Source organism: Symphalangus syndactylus, chromosome 13, assembly GCF_028878055.3.
Source record: "Symphalangus syndactylus isolate Jambi chromosome 13, NHGRI_mSymSyn1-v2.1_pri, whole genome shotgun sequence".
NCBI lineage: Eukaryota > Metazoa > Chordata > Mammalia > Primates > Hylobatidae > Symphalangus > Symphalangus syndactylus.
In genome coordinates, this window is record NC_072435.2 from 119,536,223 (window position 1) to 119,553,874 (window position 17,652).

Consider the following 17,652-nt stretch of genomic DNA (forward strand, 5'->3'; position numbering starts at 1 on the left):
TTCCTTCTAGTTTTGTCTTACTTCGGAAATAATTTTTTTCTTTTTTTCCTAATTCCTTCTTGAGTTCTGTTACCTCATTTCTGAGTCTTTTAAAATCTGATTCCTGGTGCTTTTTCCTGTCTGGTATTATTTTTTTAATTCTTTTAACTCCTTTTGAAACAGTAAGTTACAATGGTTTTATCTGTTTTGTGGACATTCTTTCTGGCATATTCTCACTGTCTATGGGGCTGGTATTCTACTCCTTGGCCTTTTTCTTCTTATGACCTTATGTAAGATTGGGCTTCTCCCTCCTCTTGCTCACTTTTAAATGAAATTAGACTTTTGAGGCTGGATGCGGTAGCTCACGCTGGTAATCCCAGCACTCTGGAGGCTGAAGTGGGCGGGTCACTTGAGTCCAGGAGTTTGAGACTAGCCTGGCCAACATGGCGAGACCCTGTCTCTACTAAAAATACAAAAAATACAAAATAGAAAAAAAATTAGCCAGGCATGGTGGCACATGCCTGTTATCCCAGTTACTTGGAAGGCTGAGTCACGGGAATCCCTTGAACCCCAGAGGCGGAGCTTTAAAAAAAAAATAAAGATTTATGGAACATGGTGAAGATGCTTAGCTGCTCAAGGAAATTCATTTTTTAGACAAGGTCTCACTCTGTCTCCCAGGCTGGAGAATAGTGGTAACAGTCGTAGCTCACTGCAGTCTCAGACTCCTGGGATCAAGCAATCCTCCCATCTCGTCTCAGCCTCCTGAGTAGCTGGAACTACAGGCATGCACTACTATGCCTGGCTAATTTATTTATTTATTTATTTATATATTTTTGTAGAGATGGGGTCTCTACAAAAGACGGGGTCTGGTCTTGAACTCCTGGGCTTAAGTGACCCTCCTGTCTCAGCCTCCCAAAGGGCTGGGATGACAAGCATGAGCCACCATGCCTGTCCTGCTCAAGAAAATTCTATATTATTACACAAGCAATATAAATGTATATTTACTCATCAGAGTGAACAGGCAACCTACACAATGGGAGAAAATTTTTGCAACCTACTCATCTGACAAAGGGCTAATATCCAGAATCTACAATGAACTCAAACAAATTTACAAGAAAAAAACAAACAACCCCATCAAAAAGTGGGCAGAGGACATGAACAGACACTTCTCAAAAGAAGACATTTATGCAGCCAAAAAACACATGAAGAAATGCTCCTCATCACTGGCCATCAGAGAAATGCAAATCAAAACCACAGTGAGATACCATCTCACACCAGTTAGAATGGCCATCATTAAAAAATCAGGAAACAACAGGTGCTGGAGAGGATGTGGAGAAATAGGAACACTTTTACACTGTTGGTGGGACTGTAAACTAGTTCAACCATTGTGGAAGTCAGTGTGGCGATTCCTCAGGGATCTCGAACTAGAAATACCATTTGACCCAGCCATCCCATTACTGGGTATATACCCAAAGGACTATAAATCATGCTGCTATAAAGACACATGCACACGTATGTTTATTGCGGCACTATTCACAATAGCAAAGAGTTGGAACCAACCCAAATGTCCAACAACGATAGACTGGATTAAGAAAATGTGGCACATATACACCATGGAATACTATGCAGCCATAAAAAATGATGAGTTCGTGTCCTTTGTAGGGACATGGATGAAACTGGAAACCATCATTCTCAGTAAGCTATCGCAAGGACAAAAAACCAAACACCGCATGTTCTCACTCATAGGTGGGAATTGAACAATGAGAACTCATGGACACAGGAAGGGGAACATCACGCTCCGGGGACTGTTGTGGGGTGGGGGGAGGGGGGAGGGACAGCATTAGGAGATACACCTAATGCTAAATGACGAGTTAATGGGTGCAGGAAATCAACATGGCACATGGATACATATGTAACAAACCTGCACATTGTGCACATGTACCCTAAAACCCTAAAGTATAATAAAAAAAAAAAAAAAAAAAGAAACCCTAAAAAAAAAAAAAAAAATGTATATTTACATGAAATTAGTTTTCTGGCAGATGTTTATGGTACTCAAGGAACTTTTAGAAGGCGGCAGGTTCAGGATAGCGTACCTAACCTCACTCACGGTTTTTTCTTTTTTTATTTTTTGTGTACCGAATGCAAACACGTCGGGTCCTGGATCTGAGATGTCCTCTGTGTCTCTCTTGTGGACTTCTCTGTCTTTTCTCTTTCGTTCCTGTCCTGCTCAGTTTTGATCTCACTCCCAGCAGTTTCTCCTCAGCGTGTGGCCCCTCAACAGAGGAGGCCCTGGCAGGTCAGTGCCATGAGTTTAGGGACTGGGCTGCCCCGCCCCAACCCCTGCAGACTTCACTGCCCATGACCCCTGTGCTGTCGCCTACTCTTGGACTGGACAGAACTCTTCCCAGTTCCAGCTGCTTTTTGTGGTTTGGCCTCCTCTGCTTTCCCAGGGAGGATCTTTCTGGCCATTTTGGGTGTTGGCCCAGGCCCCTTGGAGGCCACATTGCTTACTTGCATCCTCTGCTGTGGAGGCTGCTGGGTAGGTCTTGTAGCTGTTGGTGGTTTCCTCACCCATTTGTATTTTGGGGACTGTGGGAACGTGGTTTGGCTGTAAATGCCATCCGTAGGCTTTAGGTCTTGCTAGCTGGTTGCACTTTCTGTTCTGAAGGGGACTTGGAAACATTCAAAGCTGTGCCACCCTCGAGAATTTCCCCAGAACCCCATTACATGCGTGCGTTTTAAGAGACACATTTTGGCCGGGTGCAGTGGCTCACTCCTATAATCCCAGCACTTTGGGAGGCCGAGGTGGGCGGATCACCTGAGGTTAGGAGTTCGAGACCAGCCTGGCTAACATGGTGAAACCCCGTCTCTACTAAAAATACGAAAACTAACCAGGCGTGGTGGTGTGCAGTGTAATCCCAGCTACTTGGGAGGCTGAGGCACGAGAATCGCTTGAACCTGGGAGGCAGAGGTTGCAGTGAGCCGAGATCACACCACTGCACTCCAGCCTGGGTGACAGAGCGAGACTCCTTCTTTAAAAAAAAAAAAAAAAAGAAAGAAAGACTTATTTTGACCAGAAAATCTACTATCCTCGCAATAACCTGTTTACCTTATTTTAAAAGTGTTTTCATTATAAATCAATATAATGCATTTCAGAAGAATTGTAAACACTGATAGATAAAGTTATATTTATGATTTTGCCATAATAGAATTCATGTTGACATTTTGGTTTATTCTTGCCTTTCTCATTTTTCTATTAAGTATATTGCAGTTGTCTCAAACTTCCTCTTTCTTCACTGTTTTTAAGAGATAAAGTACTCAGTGTCGGTTTTCTGTCAGTGACTGAGCCGACTCCATACCCATGTGCCTCGCATTCCCCAGCCCCCATTCACTTCCGGCGCATTCAGTCCTACTCTCACCCTTCCTTCTTGGAGACCACAGCCCCCAAGTGCCACCCTCGCCAAGCCCCTGCTTCCTCACAGATGGACTTTTCCTCCAGCCCCTCTGGCTGCTCTTGACCTTGTTGAGTGGAGATTAATCCTGCACCAAAGCCACACACAGAGCATTGCCAAAGCAGTAACCCAAGGCTGGGTACGGTGCTCACACCTGTAATCCCAGCACACTGGGAGGCTAAGACAGGTGGATCACCTGAGGTCGGGAGTTCGAGACCAGCCTGACCTACATGGGGAAGCCCCGTCTCTACTAAAAATACAAAATTAGCCGGGCAGTTGTGCATGCCTGTAATCCCAGCTACTAGGGAGGCTGAGGCAGGAGAATCGCTTGAGCCCGCGAGGCAGAGGTTGTGGTGAGCCGAGATCACACCATTGCACTCCAGCCTGGGCAACAAGAGTGAAACTCCGTCTCAAAAAAAAAAAAAACAAACAAACAAAACAACACCACCACCAAAAAAACAAAAAACAAAGCAGTAACCCAGATTCATTGAATATGGATAGTTATTTTCTTCTTGGATAGTAATTTTTTACCTTTCCTTGTTTATGTGGAAGAGAGAGAGTGGTGCTACAATCCCCTCATTCATGAATATAATCCCCACAAAAGAAACACCCCCCACTCGGATCCGCACCAACAAATTCACCGAGGGATTTCAGAACATCGTGGATGCTTATGGAGTTGGAAGCTACAGAGAAGTCAATCCAGGTTGGAAGTCTGATTTGTAAATACCCCTATTTCCAATGGCATTGCTGCATTCTTGCTCTAAGAATGGAATAGATATTTGGAAAGAGAGGCTGACCACTACTTTTTTGCTATCTTATTTAAAAGTATAAGGTTTTAAATGTAACCACACAATCCTATCTTGTGAATTCTGGTGAAAGTCAAGATCGTTATGTATCATTGTGTTTGAATGAACTCAGATTTTCCATATTTGCTGTGAATCAGAAATCTCTTTCCCTTTTTTCTGCAGCTCTCTTTACCATCATCACCTTCCCGTTTTTATTTGCTGTGATGTTTGGAGACTTCGGACATGGCTTTGTGATGTTTTTATTTGCCCTCTTGTTGGTGTTAAATGAAAATCATCCCAGACTAAATCAGTCACAAGAGGTAAAAATATAAACACTCCAGCTCATATATCTGGTTAGGTGGCATTAGCAGTGACTGAAAGAGAGACACCTCTTAGATGTTCACTGTCGGCTGCGGCTGTGCTGGGCAGGTGTGTGGCCTGTCAGCTGTGGCTGACAGGGATGTCTGCGGGGCCAGGCTGTTTTCTGAGAAGTGAGTGGTGAGGGTCGTGCCCACACCGACAGCTGTCACATGGACACCCTCCAGTAACCATATTCTGATCCCCCCGCCTTACCCTTCACAGATCATGAGGATGTTTTTTAATGGCCGGTACATCCTCCTGCTGATGGGGCTGTTCTCAGTGTACACTGGCCTCATCTACAATGACTGCTTTTCAAAGTCAGTCAACCTGTTTGGCTCCAGATGGAACGTGTCGGCCATGTACAGCTCCAGCCACCCACCCGCAGAGCATAAGAAGATGGTGCTTTGGAAGTAAGTGTCCCATAGCTGGTGATGCTCTGGGTGGAAAGCATGTTTCCTAGACCTTCCTCCTCGCAGGTCAGCCTCCTCACTCGGCTTTTTGTTACAGCGACAGCGTCGTCAGGCAGAACAGCATTTTGCAGCTGGATCCAAGCATTCCTGGAGTGTTCCGAGGCCCTTATCCCCTTGGCATTGATCCTGTGAGTGCACCACGCCCTGTCATTGTCTCTGGATGCTCTGTGGTGCCACCTAGCTTCGGGCGCCACAAGTTTCTCTAGATTGTTGAGCAGGGTTCAGGCTGCCCTGAGCGGGAGGTGCTCATTAGTCCTTGTGCATCCCAGTCCTGGACACTGGGAGGGTGAGGTCAGAGGAAGTCCTCAGAGAGCCAGGGCTGCGTTCTGTCATGTGTCCTACCTATTTTCCTCTGGCTAAAAGTGGCACTTCAGTAGCCCCAAAATGTGTGCCATTTCCTACATTTCTTCCTCGTATATGTGAACTTTTAAAAACCTTGATCTCGAAAGAAATGGTATGGAGTGTTAGAGCTGAAAGGAAGCGTGAGGTTATTGTGGTGCTTATTGGGGTAGCTGTTTGGAATGGGAAAAGTGTTAGTAGAAAGAAAATGGGGAAGTACTCACGCCTGTAACTCCAGCACTTTGGGAGGCCGAGGTGGGCGGATCGCGAGGTCAGGAGATTGAGACCATCCTGGCTAACACGGTGAAACCCCATCTCTACTAAAAATACAAAAAGTAGCTGGGCGTGGTGGCGGGCGCCTGTAGTCCCAGCTACTCAGGAGGCTGAGGCAGGAGAATGGCGTGAACCCAGGAGGCGGAGCTTGCAGTGAGCCGAGATGGTGCCACTGCACTCCAGCCTGGGCGACAGAACAAGAGACTGTCTCAAAAAAAAAAAAAAAAAAAAAAAGAAAATGGAGAAGTAGCCCAGGGTGCCAGGACTCCCAACCCCTTCGAGGGCTCAGCAGGCGGTGGCTGAGGCACTGGACCGCAGGGCTGAGTGGGGTTTTCCTGAGCTGTCAGGAGTCTTTCTGGAGAATCAAAAGAATGACTGAGAAAGCATCTCAAAATTGGTTTGTGGATGTAATTGTGTACAGTCATTAAACTGGGCAAAAAAAGTCTAGCATTCCTTAACCTGGGCTCTCCAAGGAGGAAGTATCTCTTAGTGTGTTCTGTTTATTCTTATCTCTAATCATGATTGGTATAATTTCATGTTGTAGCATTAAGTCTTAATGTAATTGAAAACTTGGAAACACAGCTACAACAATTTCTTTAAGATACAGCATTTTGGAGCCAAATTCAGTAATAACTTGTAACTTTGTGTTAAGGAAAGAAATGTTTCTGAATAAGGGAACCAAGGAAGAAAGTTTGAGTGAGTTTTTTTTTGGGAGGCATCGGGGAAAATTGGGGTATGGTTTTGTCTTTCTGTTTTAACTTAATTTTAAACTAGGCATTACATTAATTTGGTTCAAAAGTAAACCAATGTGTGTACATTATACATATAAAATATGTATTTTAAAATAAATATAAAAGTATATATAATATAAATATATCAGCGAAGTTGACTGGCCTCCCACTTCTCAGCCCTCAATACCTCATTCTAAAATCGTATTTTTGCAAGGGCAAAATGAGATAGTTCAGGGCTAGGAACTGGGAGGCTAGAAATTTTAAAATTAGCCGGGAGTGGTGGTGCGTGCCTGTGGTCCCAGATTCTCGGAAGGCTGAGGTGGGAAGATTGCTTGAGCCAGGTCAAGGCTGCAGTGAGCCCTGATTGCTCCACTGTACTCTAGCCCCTGGGCGGCAGTGAGACCCCTTATCTTAAAAAAAAAAAAAAAAAGTTGGGCGTGGTGGCTTACACCTGTAATCTCAGCACTTTGGGAGGGCGAGGCAGGTGGATCACCTGAGGTCAGGAGTTTGAGACCAGTCTGGCCAACATGGCGAAACCCTGTCTCTACTAAAAATACAAAAATCAGCCAGGCGTGCTGGTCCAGCTACTCAGGAGGCTGAGGCAGGAGAATTGCTTGAACCCAGGAGGTGGAGGTTGCAGTGAGCCAAGATTGTGCCACTGCACTCCAGCCTGGGTGACAGAGCGAGACTCCTCAAAAAAAAAAAAAAAATTCTCTTAATAGACCCTGTTTCCCTTTTCCTAAACCACCTGAAGGGCAGGCTGTAGGAATTAATTTTCAGATAGTAAGAGAAGCAGTCAATGAGTGGGGAGGTTGTGGGGACTCAGACCGGCTGGGGCACCCTGGGGAGGTCAGCCATGGTCTGGAATCCCTCTTGGCACATCTTGGGTTGACCACTTGCAGCATTTCTGATTTCATTGTATTCACAGCTAAACTTTATGACAAAATAGACATACAGGAGCATGTATGGCACATGTATGTAAACGTGTGATAGCACCTGTATGTCTCCTGCCCAGGTAGAGGGGACATAACCCAGGACCTTGGGAGCATCCTGACCCTTCCAGTCTTTGAGCTGGGTGTGACTCTCCCTTGCCTTGCTTTTGTCAAGACTTCCTAGGCACATCTCCCTAAACGCTATGTGGTTCCATCTGGCATCCTTTGACATTAACACTGATAAAATTGTTTTGTAACTGTCTGTGGCCCTGGTTTAAGGAAATCAATGGTTCTCAGATTGAAAGCATCAAAAGAAAAGCCTGAATGTTGTTTCCTTCTTAAACTTAGAGCCACGTTTCAAGTTAAGACAGGAACTTTCATGAGTGTCACCTGTTGAAGGAAGTTAAAGATTCTGTTTTGTCTTGTTTGGTTTGGTTTTAGATTTGGAACTTGGCCACAAATCGCCTCACTTTTCTAAACTCTTTCAAAATGAAAATGTCCGTGATTTTAGGAGTCATTCACATGACTTTTGGAGTCATTCTGGGAATATTTAACCACTTGTAAGTACAGATTTGTTTTAAGCAATATTTATAAACCAAACTTAGCATTTCTTCAATTTTGCTTCTTGTTGGTGACTATATTTATTGGGTAAGGGGCAGCCAATATGATGTTGTATTTACATGATTCTGTTGAAGTTATTTAGATTTTCTGTGGTTTCAGCAATTCATTCAGCAAATATATATTTATCGAGCGCATAGTAGTGTCAAGTGCTGTTCTAGACACTAGGTGTTCAGCAGTGAGGAGGGCAGAAAAAAGTTATTGCCCCAGTGGAGCTTCCATTCAAGTGAGGGAGACATGTGACCTGTGCATTCATGTCAATTTCCAGAAGGGGTGCTTGTCATATTCCTTTATTATTTTACAAATAAAAAATCGTTTTGTTTTTACTTTATTAGAGCTAGTATATGAAGAGTAAGAGATGGTGTCATTTTTCTCTGACTAGACCTGTTCATTCTGATCTCTAAACATAGTTTGTATAATTTGATGCTGTAGCTTTAAGTCACTATAACTGGACTCTTGAAAAACTTAAAACAATGTAAGACACAGCATTTTGGAGCCAGATTCACTAATATTGTGTAGACTTACTTTAAGGAAGGAAATGTTTCTGAATAAGGAACTAAGGAAGAAAGTTTGAGTGAGATTTGACTGCAAAAACTGTAGTAGTTTTGGCTGACCTCACATCTCTTCCTCGTAGATGTATCTGGACACTCAGATGTATCTGGAGTCATCATATGAGAAATGATGTTATTCTGAAATTCGCTTTATAGTTTAGTTGCAGAGAGTTTAATTTACTCTTTTTAACTTAGGCTGATCTTGTTCATGGGTTGGTTGATTCCTTTTCTTTCCTAGGCACTTCAGGAAGAAGTTCAACATTTTCCTGGTTTCCATCCCAGAACTTCTCTTCATGCTCTGTATCTTTGGATACCTTATATTTATGATTTTCTACAAGTGGCTGGTTTTTTCAGCAGAAACCTCCAGAGTTGCTCCCAGCATTCTGATTGAATTTATTAACATGTTTTTATTCCCAGCCAGTAAAACAAGTGGCCTTTACACAGGGCAGGTGAGTCATCTTCCCACCCTCATGAACTTAACGAAAGTATTCCCAATAGCCTTTTATTCTGAGCGGTAGAAGTGTTGGGGTGATCTCCATGGACTCCCAGGAGCCTGGGAGGGCCCTTTCTGTCTCTGCATGTGTCATCACTGGAGGATGCCAGTCCAGCTCGACTGCTGTGTGCAGGCAGCATGACCAAACTCGCTGCCACTCAGTAGCCATCAAAACGAGTAGGAAGAGTCTGGGCACAGTGGCTCATTTCTGTAATCCCAGCACTTTAAGAGGCCAAGGCTGGCGGATTGCTTGAGCCCGTGAGTTCGAGACCAGCCTGGGCAACACAGCAAGACCTCATCTCTACAAAAAATACAAAAATTTGTCAGGCATGATGGCTGCACCTGTAGTCCGAGCTACTTGGGAAGCTGAGGCAGGAGGATCGCTTGAGCCCAGGAGGTCCAGGCTGTAGTGAGCCATAACTGCACCACTGCACTCCAGCCTGGGTGACAGAGCAAGACCCTGTCTCAAACCAAAACCAAAACCAACAAAACTGCTGGGAAGAAAATGCATTACCAGAGGGATCCTGAGGGCTGCCCAGTCCCCTTCCTGCATTTAGAAGGGACCACCTGGATCACAGCACATGGACCCTTTCAAAAAATGAGCTTTCCTCTCACTGTGCCTTTGTGTGATGTCACAGTGGGCTCTAAGGGCTGACTGCTCTGCTTGGAGGCCCCGCTCTGCTGTTTCCTCAGGATGGAGCTTTGAGCAGATGAGTAACTTCTCTCTGCCTCCGTTTCCTCATCTGTAAAATGGGACTAAAAACAGGAGCTGGTTCATAGTGTAGCGCACATGTGTCCAAAGTGCGTACGAACGTGCTTGCACAATCCCAGCTACTCAGTAAATGTCAGCATTTGCCATAGTTCTTACCTACCTTACATTGAGGGTCTTTCTGCTGTGAGCGCCACGGCACCTCCTGCCCACGGATGCTGGTCCAGACACGGCTCACCACGGTGTCCAGTGTCTGTGAGGACGTCTGGGGAAACCCTCCCAGTCAGTAGTATCAGAGCCTGTGTTCCTTCTGAGCTGTATTTTGGTTTTTCATCGTGTTGATCTGTGAATGGAGCATTTGGTTTTGTTTTTCATATTCTATTGGGTGCTGGAAAGTTTTAAGTCAGATTTGAAGCTCAACTTACGGAACTTTGGCCTTGTTGACGAGATGCATATTTGCGTTCTTTTTGAACTTTTTGTTTCTGTATTTTTGTTTCTCTTGTTTATGATTTTTAAGAATTGTATTTTATCATTATTTTATTGAAGTTTTGTACAATGGCATAGATACCACAGATAAATGCAGGGGCGTTCAGTGGGCACAGGTGCTGTGGACGGAAAGATCAAGGAAGGGCGGCTACCTTTCTTTAGTACCTGCCACATACCTGAGAGTGTGCTTTCCTTACTTAGTGTTTATTAATTCTCACAACAGCCCCAGGAGGTAGGTGGTGTCATCCCCTGTTACTGGTGATAACTGGTGGCTCAGGGCAGTCCTGGTCACTCAGCGGTCTGTAGGGCCAGGCTGTTAACCTAGGTCAGCCTGGCTCCAGCCCAGGACTTCTGATGTGGCTCTGCCTGTGGCCGCCACCTTTCTCGGCATTTCAAGAGGTTCATCGTGTTGATAGTGTATAGATAATACAGCTTTGTGCCTGAGTAGCACACAGAGCTCGAGGAACCTGTTTTTGATGAGGGGCGACCATAGAGAGTGATAAGCTTGGACAGCACAGTGTCCCGTCCAGACCCTGGAAAGCCATGCAGACTGCCTGCCGTGGCTGTGTAAGCCCGAGTGGGTTTTGCTTTTGATTTAGCTTTAAGTAACTATAAATCTTCGTTTTTCTAAGGAAGTGTTTTTGGTTTTGTTCTGAATTCTCTTCCACGATTTTCTGTGTGTGGAGGTAAATCCACTTGCTTCACACTCATAGTCCTCAGTCTTTATAATCATCAAATAACAGGAAAACAGAACCAAGAATATAAAAAATATTCTGCTTGTGCTTATACTTTCTCATTTACAGTGTTTACAGAAAATGATTAGTTGGAGTTTGACTCTCTTTAGAATTTTTGTAAAGTTTCCTTGCTGGTCTGAAACAAAATAATACTTTACCACAGGGTCATTAATGTTATTTATCAGTTCTAGAATTCAGCTATGAGTTTAGGAGAAGAAAACCCGCTGGCAAGTGTAGCTGGCTGGCATTTATTGACTGTTCCTCGTGTGGAGACATTGTTTGATCTTTCCTGATTTCATCGTGTGCTGCTGACTCTGCAGGCAGGCCTTCACATTTTAATTGGGTTTCTCACCTTCTGCACTAATAGGAGTATGTCCAGAGAGTGCTGCTGGTTGTCACAGCATTGTCTGTCCCCGTCCTTTTCTTGGGAAAGCCACTGTTTTTGTTGTGGCTTCACAATGGACGTAGTTGCTTCGGAGTGAACCGGGTAAGTGCGGGTTTGGATGCATTTACAACTGTGAGCAAAGCCTGCTTTCAGTTATATAAGGATTGGTGTAGAAAACACCTCCTGGAGGGTCCCTGTCTCTTGATTTAAAAGCCAAAGTTTCCTTTATTTAAAACATTGATGTTGGCTGGGCATGGTAGCTCACACCTATAATCCCAGCACTTTGGGAGGCCAAAGCGGGCAGATCACTTGAGCCCAGGAGTTTGAGACCAGCCTGGGCAACATGGCAAAACCCTGTCTCTACCAAGAATACAAAAATAAGCTGGTGTGGTGGTGTGCACCTTTAGTCCCAGGTACTCGGGAGGCTGAGGTGGGAGGATGGCTTGAGCCTGGGAGGCAGAGTTTGCAGTGAGTTGTGATCGTGCCACTGCACTCCAGCCTGGGCAACAGAGCAAGACTCTGTCTCAAAATAAATAAGTAAATAAAACATTGATGTTGAAAGAGCCTGCTGTGTCCAGGTCCTGTGGAGACCTGCCTTGCTGGTATGAACTACAAGCTTATTAGGAGTTTAACTCAATCCTTCAGTTCAGATGGGCACAATTAAAATGCCTTTTTCCATATTCTTCTTAATTTCTTCTTCTTTAAGATTTTCTTTCTTTTCTTTTTCTTTTCTTTTTTTTTTTTTTTTTTTTTTTGAGACTGGAGTCTTCCTCTGTTGTCCAGGCTGGAGTGCAGTGGTACTATCTCAGCTTACTGCAACTTCTGCCTTCTGGGTTCAAGCAGTTCTCTTGCTTCAGCCCTCAAGTAGGGAGACTACAGGTGCCCACCACCATGCCCTGCTAATTTTTGTATTTTTAGTAAAAGACGGGGTTTTGCCATGTTGCACAGGCCAGTCTCGAACTCCTGACCTCAGGTGATTCACCTGCCTCGGCTTCCCAAAGTGTTGTGATTACAGGTGTGAGCCACTGTGCCTAGCCTAAAGAACTTTTTTATTCTAAAGAGCTGAATCATTAAGAGAAACAAAGAAACTATACAAGTTTGGTTTTGTCACAACCTTGTGGTTTTACAGGCACTGACTCTGTGCTCTTTTGGTTGTTAGAGTGGTTACACACTTATAAGGAAAGATAGTGAGGAAGAAGTTTCATTGCTGGGAAGCCAAGATGTAGAAGAGGGAAATCGCCAAGTGGAAGATGGATGTAGAGAAATGGCGTGTGAAGAGGTAAATCTTTTCGGCTGCTATTGATGAACTTAGATAAGTAACCAAGCTTCCATAGAGATGATCATGTTAAGATAGTATTTAATCATCTTAAAAAATGGTTAAGAAAATGGGGCTTCCAGCCTCCACGACTATGAGAAACCAGCGCTTTCCAATTGCTGTTTGATGATAGAGGTGGTGGCATTTTATGAGTTGGGGTCATTTTGTCCTCTCACTTCTCCAGTGGGATTTCTGCTGTTATGTTGAGAGTTATGATTGGAGTGACTTAAGGTGCCATGAACGTTGCTTTCAGAAGTTTCGTGGATCAGTCAGAACTTTTCCATAGTCGCAAGAAATAGAGACCCAGTTTTTTCTGATTGTGAAGGGATTTTTACTGGCTCATGGCAGGACAGAGGTGGTTTCAGGATGATGACGGTTTTTGGGTCTCCAATTCCAAGAGGCCTTGGTTGGCTTTCTTTCTTTGTAAGTTTTCTTTATATTGTGAAGTCAGTTGGCCCCATGATGCTAGAACCATGGTAACAAGTTGCCCTGGGCTTATTTTTTCAGTCTTTCCATCAGAGAGCAAAGCGCCCTTACCAGCTTGTTAGTGTTAGGAAAGAATCCCCAAATACCTGCTGTCCCTGGACCAGTGTCTGCTGCCTCAGTCCCCTTTACCAGCGACCGCTGCCTCAGTCCCCTTTATCAGCGACCGCTGCCTCAGTCCCCTTTACCAGCGACCGCTGCCTCAGTCCCCTTTATCAGCGACCGCTGCCTCAGTCCCCTTTACCAGCGACCGCTGCCTCAGTCCCCTTTACCAGCGACCGCTGCCTCAGTCCCCTTTACCAGCGACCGCTGCCTCAGTCCCCTTTACCAGCGACCGCTGCCTCAGTCCCCTTTACCAGCGACCGCTGCCTCAGTCCCCTTTATCAGCGACCGCTGCCTCAGTCCCCTTTACCAGCGACCGCTGCCTCAGTCCCCTTTATCAGCGACCGCTGCCTCAGTCCCCTTTATCAGCGACCGCTGCCTCAGTCCCCTTTACCAGCGACTGCTGCCTCAGTCCCCTTTACCAGCGACCGCTGCCTTAGTCCCCTGTAGGGACCAGCCCCACAGGGTTGGTGGGTTTTTCTTCCCATGTGCGGAGACGAGAGATTGTAGAAGTAAAGACACAAGACAAAGAGATAAAGGACAGCTGGGCTCAGGGGACCACTGCCACCAAGATGCGGAGACCGGTAGTGGCCCCGAATGTCTGGCTGCACTGTTATTTATTGGATACAAAGCAAAAGGGGCAGGGTAAAGAGTGTAAGTCATCTCCAATGATAGGTAAGGTCATGTGGGTCACGTGTCCACTGGACAGGGGGCCCTTCCCTGCCTGGCAGCCAAGGCAGAGAGAGAGAGGGAGAGAGACCACTTACGTCATTATTTCTGCATATCAGAGACTTTTAGTACTTTCACTAATTTTGCTACTGTTATCTAAAAGGCAGAGCCAGGTGTACAGGATGGAACACGAAAGCGGACTAGGAGCATGACCACTGAAGCACAGCATCACAGGGAGACCGTTAGGCCTCCGGATAACTGCGGGCGGGTCTGACTGATGTCAGGCCCTCCACAAGAGGTGGAGGAGTAGAGTCTTCTCTAAACTCCCCCGGGGAAAGGGAGACTCCCTTTCCCCTCCCTTTCCCAGTCCGCTAAGTAGTGGGTGTTTTTCCTTGACACTGACGCTACCGCTAGACCATGGTCCGCTTGGCAACAGGCATCTTCCCAGATGCTGGCGTTACCGCTAGACCAAGGAGCCCTCTGGTGGCCCTGTCCAGGCATAACAGAAGGCTCGCACTCTTGTCTTCTGGTCACTTCTCACTATGTCCCCTCAGCTCCTATCTCTGTATGGCCTGGTTTTTCCTAGGTTATGATTATAGAGCGAAGATTTTTATAATATTGGAATAAAGAGTAATTGCTACAAACTAATGATTAATGATATTCATATATAATCATGTCTATGATCTAGATCTAGTATAACTCTTGTTTTATATATTTTATTATACTGGAACAGCTCGTGCCCTCCATCTCTTGCCTTGACATCTGGATGGCTTGCCGCCCACAGTCCCCTTTACCAGTGACTGCTGCCTTAGTCCCCTTTACCAGTAAACGCTGCCTCAGTCCCCTTTACCAGTGACTGCTGTCTCAGTCCCCTTTACCAGTGACTGCTGTCTCAGTCCCCTTTACCAGTGACTGCTGCCTCAGTCCCCTTTACCAGTGACTGCGTTCTCAGTCCCCTGGACCAGTGACTGCTGTCTTAGTCTGCTGGGGCTGCCATAACAAAATACCACAGACTGGGTGGTGTCCACAAGAGACTTGTTTCTCACAGCTCCAGAGGCTGGCAGGCCGGAACTGAGATGCTGGCAGGCTGTTTCCCTTGAGGCCTCCCTGCTCAGCTTGCTATGTCGGCACAGGGCCTTTCCTCTGTGCCTGCACCCCTGTTTCTCCTGCTCTTCCCAGAAGACAGTAGTCACAGTGGGTCAGGGCCCACCTCCTGACCTCACTCAACCTCGATTACCTCCTCAAAGGTTCTGTCTTCAAATACAGTCACATTGCAGTTAGGGCTTCAGCATAAGACTTTTGGGAACATAATTCAGAGCCACTGTGGTTGGGGGTACAAGGCTGGACAGGGAAGTAGTGGCTCCCCGCAAAGAACAGAGGTGCAGTCCCAGGAAGACAGCAGAGCACGGCCTCCTTTCTTTTCATGGAAACTTTATTTTGGCCATTTAGTGAGGACCAAACAAAATGTCTTATAATCAGCATTTTGTAATTATTATGTAATTTCGTGTTTTAATTTGGGATAATTAATAATTAAGTTCTAGGATCATAGAGAAACAAAAGCAGAGCTGGAAAGCGCATGAGAGTCACCTTGCCTGGTGTTTTGCAGCCCTTTCCCTGTCAAGGACCCCTTGCATAGTTTTCCCTGGTTGGCTCTACTTAGAATGCTCACATCTAGTGAATCGCCTTCTACTCTTGCAGTTGGTGAATACCTATTTTATCAGTAGATGTTTCATAATTACTGAGACCTGCCCCGGAATCCCGTTGGCGTAGCAGCTGTGGCCATGGCAGTTCCTCTGGTCTACCCTCTTCATTTACACGGGGGAGTCTGAGGCATGGGGTGGGAGTGGGGCTGATGAAGGTGGGGATTAGGGGTGGTAAAGTCTGGTCATGGAGCTGGGTAGTGGCAGCATGGTGAACAGAATACGTCTTGGGTTTCTGTTCCTCACAATCTAGCGTGTTCTCACCAGCCTCCAGCCGGCAGCTCTTTCATTGTAATCCTTGAAGTGGAACCCACTTGGCATGTAGAAGTACACATGTAACATCATGACTCTTAACATATGTTGTATGATCTCTCTCAGTTTAATTTTGGAGAAATACTAATGACCCAAGTAATCCATTCCATCGAGTACTGTCTGGGATGCATCTCCAACACCGCCTCCTACCTGAGGCTCTGGGCGCTCAGCCTGGCTCACGCACGTAAGTTCCTGCTTAGACCTGCAGTTCCCAACGCCCTGTAGTGCCAGCAGACTCCGGGCACTGTGGGATATTTTAACTTTGTAACTAATAGTCATAGCACCATCTTGCAGCTGCCATGTGAACTTACGTTATTGACTACTTAATACACAGCTCTCTTGGCTATTTCTTTTGGCTGAGGGGTGCTGTGGAAAAATCACAGAGAGAGTCTCTCGAGGCTGGTCTGGCTTCAGAGGCAGCCCAATTTAAAAAAAAAAAATCAGTGAGACACAAGGGGCTTTGAGAACTGAGACGGCTCGGGAGCCTCTGGTGTAAGCACTTGCTACTGTTGCCATTACTGTTTCTGTTAGTAGTTATTTTATTTAGTGCTGCCTTACCAAGTGTGAATATCTGTTTATTTCAAGCAAGTCCTGCCACAGCACTCATGGGTAGCCTTGATCACAGGAGTCCTCCCTTTGCACAGTTCCAATAATGCACACATGTTAGTTTCCACAGTGTAGTTAACACCTGTTCCCCAGCAGCGTGGTTCCCATTTCAGTCACCACAGTACCTAGCTGTGCAGGTAGGTGCAGGTGCATTTACCAACCTACGTGCGGCAGGTGTTGTGATGAAGATGCCGATAACCCACCACTGGTGCTCGGCAATGTTTCAGGATGTTGAAGGTGCAAAGGATACAGTGTTGCAAGTGGGTTCAAACGTAGAAAAGAATAGGACAGGCCAGGCGCAGTGGCTCACACCTGTAATCCCAGCACTTTGGGAGGCCAAGGCAGGTGGATCACCTGAGGTCAGGAGTTTGAGACCAGCCTGACCAGCATGGCAAAACCCCATCTCTACTAAAAATACAAAAATTAGCTGGGCGTGGTGATGGGTGCCTGTAGTCCCAGCTACTTGGGAGGCTGAGGCAGGAGAATTGATTGAACTTAGGAGGCGGAGGTTGCAGTGAGCTGAGATCACGTCACTGCATTCCAGCCCGGGTGACAGAGCGAGACTCTGTCTCAAAAAAAAAAAAAGTTAAAAAAAAAAAAAGCGTAGGACAATTTGGCAAGTATTAGGAAAGATGCTTGCCCTGGATCAGGTCATCCAGCTTGCCAAGTTACACAATAGAAACCAAGCACTGTTCAAACTACCCTAATAAACTATCTTATTTATTTATTTATTTATTTATATAACAGACAAAAGACTGTAATACTCGGTGCTTCTAACATTTGAAAGATAGATTTACCATTTTTTCATTTCCCTATATTTTTTGTTAAAACGTTAAAAACTCTCTTATTGGCTGGGTGCGGTGGCTCACGCCTGTAATCCCAGCACTTTGGGAGGCCGAGGCGGGCAGATCATGAGGTCAGGAGATCGAGACCATCCTGGCTAACACGGTGAAACCCTGTCTCTACTAAAAATACAAAAAATTAGCTGGGCGTGGTGGCGGGTGCCTGTAGTCCCAGCTACTCGGGAGGCTGAGGCAGGAGAATGGCATGAACCCGGGAGGCAGAGCTTGCAGCAAGCCGAGATCGTGCCACTGCATTCCAGCCTGGGTGACAGAGTGAGACTCTGTCTCAAAAAAAAAAAAACAAAAAACAAAACAAAACCAAACAA

The 17,652-nt window shown here is 45.7% G+C and overlaps 1 protein-coding gene across 2 annotated transcripts in view; it reads left to right on the top strand.

Moving 5' to 3' along the window:
- The window catches only part of ATP6V0A2 (ATPase H+ transporting V0 subunit a2), a 50,032-nt gene that overhangs the window by 28,652 nt on the left and 3,728 nt on the right, over positions 1-17,652 (top strand). Inside the window, exons 10-18 of one of the 2 annotated variants that reach the window (XM_055237975.2) lie at positions 3,984-4,134; positions 4,400-4,536; positions 4,799-4,986; positions 5,084-5,174; positions 7,763-7,881; positions 8,729-8,939; positions 11,280-11,399; positions 12,457-12,576; positions 15,945-16,062. In XM_055237975.2, the coding sequence (XP_055093950.1) occupies positions 3,984-4,134; positions 4,400-4,536; positions 4,799-4,986; positions 5,084-5,174; positions 7,763-7,881; positions 8,729-8,939; positions 11,280-11,399; positions 12,457-12,576; positions 15,945-16,062 (1,255 nt within the window). The remainder of the gene's footprint in view (positions 1-3,983; positions 4,135-4,399; positions 4,537-4,798; positions 4,987-5,083; positions 5,175-7,762; positions 7,882-8,728; positions 8,940-11,279; positions 11,400-12,456; positions 12,577-15,944; positions 16,063-17,652) is intronic. The other variant, XM_055237976.2, reaches the window with a different exon arrangement.